Source organism: Lipotes vexillifer, unplaced genomic scaffold (assembly GCF_000442215.2).
Source record: "Lipotes vexillifer unplaced genomic scaffold, Lipotes_vexillifer_v1.1 scaffold413, whole genome shotgun sequence".
NCBI classification, from domain to species: domain Eukaryota; kingdom Metazoa; phylum Chordata; class Mammalia; order Artiodactyla; family Lipotidae; genus Lipotes; species Lipotes vexillifer.
The window spans coordinates 1,583,800-1,589,654 of record NW_006769725.1 but is presented as its reverse complement, the minus strand read 5'-3'; the positions used below and the strand labels follow the sequence as shown (position 1 = coordinate 1,589,654).

At 43.0% G+C, this 5,855-nt stretch overlaps 1 protein-coding gene across 1 annotated transcript in view; it reads left to right on the top strand.

The window, feature by feature from the left end:
- The window catches only part of UBE3D (ubiquitin protein ligase E3D), a 101,924-nt gene that overhangs the window by 8,159 nt on the left and 87,910 nt on the right, over positions 1-5,855 (top strand). The window contains exons 2-3 of the mRNA XM_007445892.1: positions 252-448; positions 4,044-4,134. Of these exons, the coding sequence (XP_007445954.1) occupies positions 252-448; positions 4,044-4,134 (288 nt within the window). The remainder of the gene's footprint in view (positions 1-251; positions 449-4,043; positions 4,135-5,855) is intronic.

Sequence of the window (5,855 nt, the reverse complement as noted above, 5' to 3'; positions counted from 1 at the left end):
GCAGGAATGAAAAATATGTCTCTGAACTTTCATGTTACAGTGACAGCGAAAAGTACTCTCTGACCTCATCTAAACCTAGTATAGATTAGTTTCCTTTACGATCAGTTCACTGCTGTTTTTCCACGGCAGTGACTAAATCCAGGGGCCCTTATTGAAGAGGAACAGAGAGCTCCTTGGCCGTATTTGTTTCTTTCATAATGTGGCTTTCATCAATGAGAAATAATTTCTTGTGTGTTATTTTTAATTTCCAGCGTTCCAAACGAAGGAGGTCTCCCCGTGGATGTTTGCGTAACGCCGACCTCGCTCCAGGTGAAAAGCCCTGGCGGCTGCACGGAGCTCTGGCTGCCAGCAGGGGTCAGGCTTGTCCCGTCCTCCTGCCGTGGGCTGCGGCACGTGGCCGGGGACGGGCTGCACCTGCGGCTGCAGGCGCGGGCGGAATTCTGCACAAGTGAGTAGTGCTGGCGGTCCTGTTTCTGCATTTGCTTTTTAATTATAAATCAAAGGTGATTTTTTATTTTCCTTTGAAAGGTTGAACTTTTCCCAGGTGAAAATCACTGCTCATCAGCTGCATAGAATGAGCTGGGGGTCCAGAAGATGTATGTTTTTTGCCAGCTCTGCCCATTATTAGCTGCATGCAACTGAACATGTTACTTAACCTTTCTGAGGCTTTGTTTCTTTGGGTTTTTTTTTTTTAAGTGTTTTGTTTTCCTAATAGCCTTCACTTTTTTTTTTTTAGAGCAGTTTTAGGTTCACAGCAAAATTGAGCAGAAGGTACAGATTTCCCACATACTCCCTGCTTTGTTTCTTTAATTGTAAAAAACCTGGCTCACAGAGTTGATAGGAAGATGAAATCAGATGGCAATCGTACAAGACCTGGTTGATATTAAAGCATTACGTAGAAATTCATTCATTCAACAAATATTAGCTCATTGATCTAGGTGCTGGGGTACAGAAGTGGGCAAGCTAGGAAGGTCTCTGCCCTCATGGGGCTTAAGATTCTAATCAGTGGGAACAGGTAATGAGCACACAAGTTATTTGGATACAGAGGTAAGTGCTGTGGGCAAAGTAAAGCAGAATAATGGGATAGGGCGTGACTAGGGGCAGATGAGGGTCAGGGAAGGCCACTCTGAGAAAGCAGTGTTTGACCAGAGAACTGAATGATGGAAATGATCACATCCATGTAGGGACATTTAATTAATTAATTTATTGAATTTACTTATTTTTGGCTGCGTTGGGTCTTCATTGCTGCGTGCGGGCTTTCTCTAGTTGCGGCTAGCGGGGGCTACTCTTTGTTGTGGTACAAAGACTTCTCATTGTCGTGGCTTCTCTTGTTGCGGAGCACGGGCTCTAGGTGCGCGGGCTCAGTAGTTGTGGTACACGGGGTTAGTTGCTCCGCGGCATGTGGGATCTTCCCGGACCAGGGCTCGAACCCGTGTCCCCTGCATTGGCAGGTGGATTCTTAACCACTGCGCCGCCAGGGATGTCCGGGACATTTCTAACTAGAGGGAACAGTACATACAGATTCTGGAATTGAGTTTGATGCATCATTTGACTTTGATTGTTGCTATGCCTGTGATGCTTCCAATATTTTGTTGTTGGCACATTGATTCAGAAAGGCAGTAGAAATGTTTCTCGCAGTAATTTTTCAAATGACTTCACTGGTTCATTGCCTCTTTGCCATTGAGTGATATGCTTCGGAGGATTAAAAATGATGTAAAAAGGGGAAACGGAGGCTGTAACAGCTGGATGTGATACTCGTTCTCAGAGAAGGATTATAGTTCTTGTAGATGCACTTGATTTCCCTGTTGCCTCTTGGATGCGAAGCCTTTCATCTGCATTTCTCCATGCAGCCCCAAGGGCGTCAACAGGATTGTACTGAAGAGCTGTTTAGGAGTTGTCAGGTGTTCCCTGGCATCTCTATCCTGGCTTTTGAAAGGAAAGAGAAGTCGAGGGAGCTCCATTCCTTTTTTGTTGGAGAATGATTTTGCTCAAGTGCTGGATTAGTGAATAACTAGTCTGAGTTGATCAGGGTTGGTTTGAGGAAAGAAATGTCCTGGGGCTGAAGTGGCATGGGATCAACCTAAGAATGACTGTTGGAATAACCATGGAAAGAAGAATGGGGCCGTCAAGATGGGAGATAGACGCTCTGAGGGTACCTCATGATGGGTAGGGGAAGTGTTGTTTCAGGGAAGAAGCCTTGGGAGTCTGGCTCCTGTGATGTCATCACCTGTGTTTAGCGATGATGAACAGTACCCACAGCAGGAATCTTGGGTCACATCAGGAAACTAGAGAAAGGCAGGCGTGAAAGCCACAGTGGAGCGTTTTCAGATCTTCTGCTAGTTTTCTGGGACCATGATTTTAGGTCCTATAATGAGGAGGTACAGAGACCTTCCAGAGACAGAATTGGTATGTTGCCTACCCATATTCTATAACAGTTAAATAGCAAATCTTGAACCATTTTTAAAAATTTAAATCAGCAAACATTACCGTCTAGTTTTAACTGTTGGAAAAAATAAATTGGCTGCTGTGTGTTGGTTTGCATCTGTTGTTGGCATTCATGGGTCTCCAATTTCTTTACATTTTTAACACATATTTTACTCAACAGTCTGAAAAGGAAAAACATTCAAAGCCCTGTTCTGCAGTGCATGAAGGGGTATGCAAAATAGATTCCTCAGCATTTAATTGCTTTCGTGCTTTCCGCATAATAGGTGGTGAATAAATATTTGCCGAATGAATAAATATCAAATAGGTGCATACTGATGTAAACTTGAATCAAAATCTGTGGTGGAAGTGAGTCTTAACATTTATAGCATTCAGTCTATGTTTCAGGGTTTTTACAAAGTTGATTTTTCAACTATAAGAATGCTCTTTTAAGGACTACAATAGACATATTGTTACACTGTTTTGAATGCATAGGTCAGACCTGACCTTTGACCCAGAACTGGCTGCAGTAAAATCTGATGTAGTACCAGCATTGGATTCATCCCCAGGTGGCAGCGCTTCCCAGGATGCCCCTGTATCAGAAGGTTCTGACTTGAACCTGAGCCTGCATCATGCTGGGTGAGCAGCAGAGGGCAGTATGTCACTGAAAATTTGTTTGTTGGTTCTGAAAAGAACATTTTGGATGTCTTACCCAGGTCTACTTATTATCTGCTCAGAGCTAAAGAATACTGTTTGTTTCACTTTAGTGCTACAGGGCAGTCCTAGAAATTATTAAACAGAAGAATTTTTAACTCTTGAGGCTCAAACTTTCTCACATCAATTTTTTTTTAATCTTAAAATATAAAGTAACATGAGCCAAATTCAAATTGCTTGATTCTAATGGATATAACCTCATTTCTTCAGACTTTTTTTACTAGACAAATATTTTTGTAGGTTTGGATTTTGTTTTTTGGGCGTTTTTGGAAATGAAAGTTTCCTTCATGAATGAAATAATGGAAACTAAGGAAACATACTGTCTTATACTGCTCTTTCGTATACTATGGGAAATATATGTTTTCCCACAGCTTTAATCAGAAATTGAGTTTCTCTCCTGGAAGATGGAACTCTTCTTAGGAGCCGTTTCATTCCCCGGGACCTGCCCAATAAAGACCAATTTCAAGATTGAATTTTGTTTGTACATACTGGTAAGATGCCAGAGCGGACATCAACCTCGTTTAAATCGAATTAAATTTAAGAAGTCTGTTTACCGGCAGTCACAGTGAGGAAAAACTGTCCCTAAGCATAGCAGAGGAAATAGCTCCTTTTCTCTCATCCTTAATGTTGGTATTTCCAGAATGAGAGAAATAGCGAGTTATCTATGTTACACAGATCATTTAGGGCAATACCTAACTCTGAAACATGTAGCAAAATCTGTTTTTGAAAACACTTCCCAATATTTGCTTCTGCTTGGGTCATCAGATAATACTAACTGAATGGGTACTTCTGGGTAGATCATAAAGAGTGCTTATTGGTGGTAATTTATTGCGGCTGTTAAACTCTTAAGTATGTTAATGGATTTGTCCCAAACCTCTAAGATTTGCTGTTTCCTTGATTTCCTCTAGAACTGATCTCCATGTTTAATCAAAGCTCCCAAGCCCAAGAATGTTGCACGTTTTATTGCCAGTCCTGCGGTGAAATCATTATGAAGAACAGGTAAGGAACACAGTCAACACTGATTCATCCTGTGCCTGGCAATGGTTTTTCTCTTTTTCTATCAGAATTTTTGAAGGAACTGCCAAGGGAGCAGTCTGTGGCCTTCAAATGAGAGCCACAGACTCAATGTCACTTTGAACCAGACCAGCCCCCAAACTCTCCAGCAATCACGGAGCAGCTAGATTTTCTCCAGCTGACAAAGGGGAACAATAGGATGCTGGCTTTGAGGGAGGACGGCTTATCTTGGTGGAATAGCCAGTAGAGATAGGCCCCTCTCCTTTGAAAACAGACACGGCATCTGTCACACGTTTTAGCCATCATCCTGGTGAATGAACTTTTTCCACATTAAGTGAATTTTCTAAATAACAGAAGCTTTTGCAGCACAATTTTGTACTTGAACTCTTTCTATTAGTGCCTTTCTAAAATCCATTTCCTGTTTCCCTGCTTATTAAAACAGCGTATAAAGCACAAATCAACCTTTTCTTGATGCTTAGGTTAATGCTGTAACCTGCCTTCGAGGTGTGCTGTGATTACCCCATTGAGATGGGAAGGGCCCTTTGCTATATTCTTTGTATTCCCACGTTGTCTCTTTTAATTATTTTTCCATCCTCTCCTCCTGTCAGCCTCTTTGTTTCCTGGGCACAAACCCTGCTCTCTGAATTTTCTAATCACTCATAGGCTGGAAAGACAGAGCAAACCCTTATTATCGTTAACAATATTTTTTTTACTTTATTTGTTTTTGGCTGAGTTGGGTCTTTGTTGCTGCGCGTAGGCTTTCTCTAGTTGCGGCGAGAGAGGGTTACTCTTCGTTGCAGTGCGCGGGCTTCTCATTGCGGTGGCTTCTCTTGTTGTGGAACACAGGCTCTAGGCGCGCACAGGCTTCAGTAGTTGTGGCTCACAGGCTCTAGAGCACAGGCTCAGTAGTTGTGGCATGTGGGCTCAGTAGTTGTGGCATACAGGCTTAGTTGCTCTGTGGTATGTGGGATCTTCCCAGACCAGAGCTTGAACCCGTGTCCTCTGCATTGGCAGGCGGATTCTTAACCACTGCACCACCAGGGAAGTCCCTGTTGACAATATTTAAAGGAAGAATTTCGAGCTCTTTGTTGGAAGGGTTTCCTTGGAGACTTACATGAGACCCTTCCTCCTCCAGTGTTCCAGGTCTCCATGGAGGGATTCAGCAGATCTCTACTGGGAGCCTTTCCTGAACCCTGGGCTGGTTTATGCGCTCCTTGGAGGTTTATTCGCCTGTCTTCCCGCTTAAACTGTAGGCTTTGGGTGCAGGATAGTCCTACGCATATTACTCCTCACTCATATTTAGGGTGCAGTGTTGTGTAGTGGCTGGTAGTACAGACCCGGAAGCCAGCCTGTCTGTGTTTGTGTCCACCAGTTACTAGCTGTGACCCTGGGGAAGTTACTTAACCACTCTGTGCCTTCATTTTTTTTTTTTTATTATTACAAAAATATAGATAACAATAAGAGCTACCCCCGTAGGGTTTGGGGGAGGAGCGAATGAGTGTAACTGGTAAGCATTCAGTATGTGATAGCTCCTGCTGTAATTCTTACTCTTATCACCATCTTCATCATCACTGCCCCCAGCAGCAGGCTTGCTGCCCGAGGAAGAGTGCATTCTCTATAAATTCTTGCCGGGTTGACTCGAGTAAACATTAGGGTGCTTCTTCTGGCTCTCCATCAGCCTCTCTTTTTTTTTTTTTTTTTTTTTT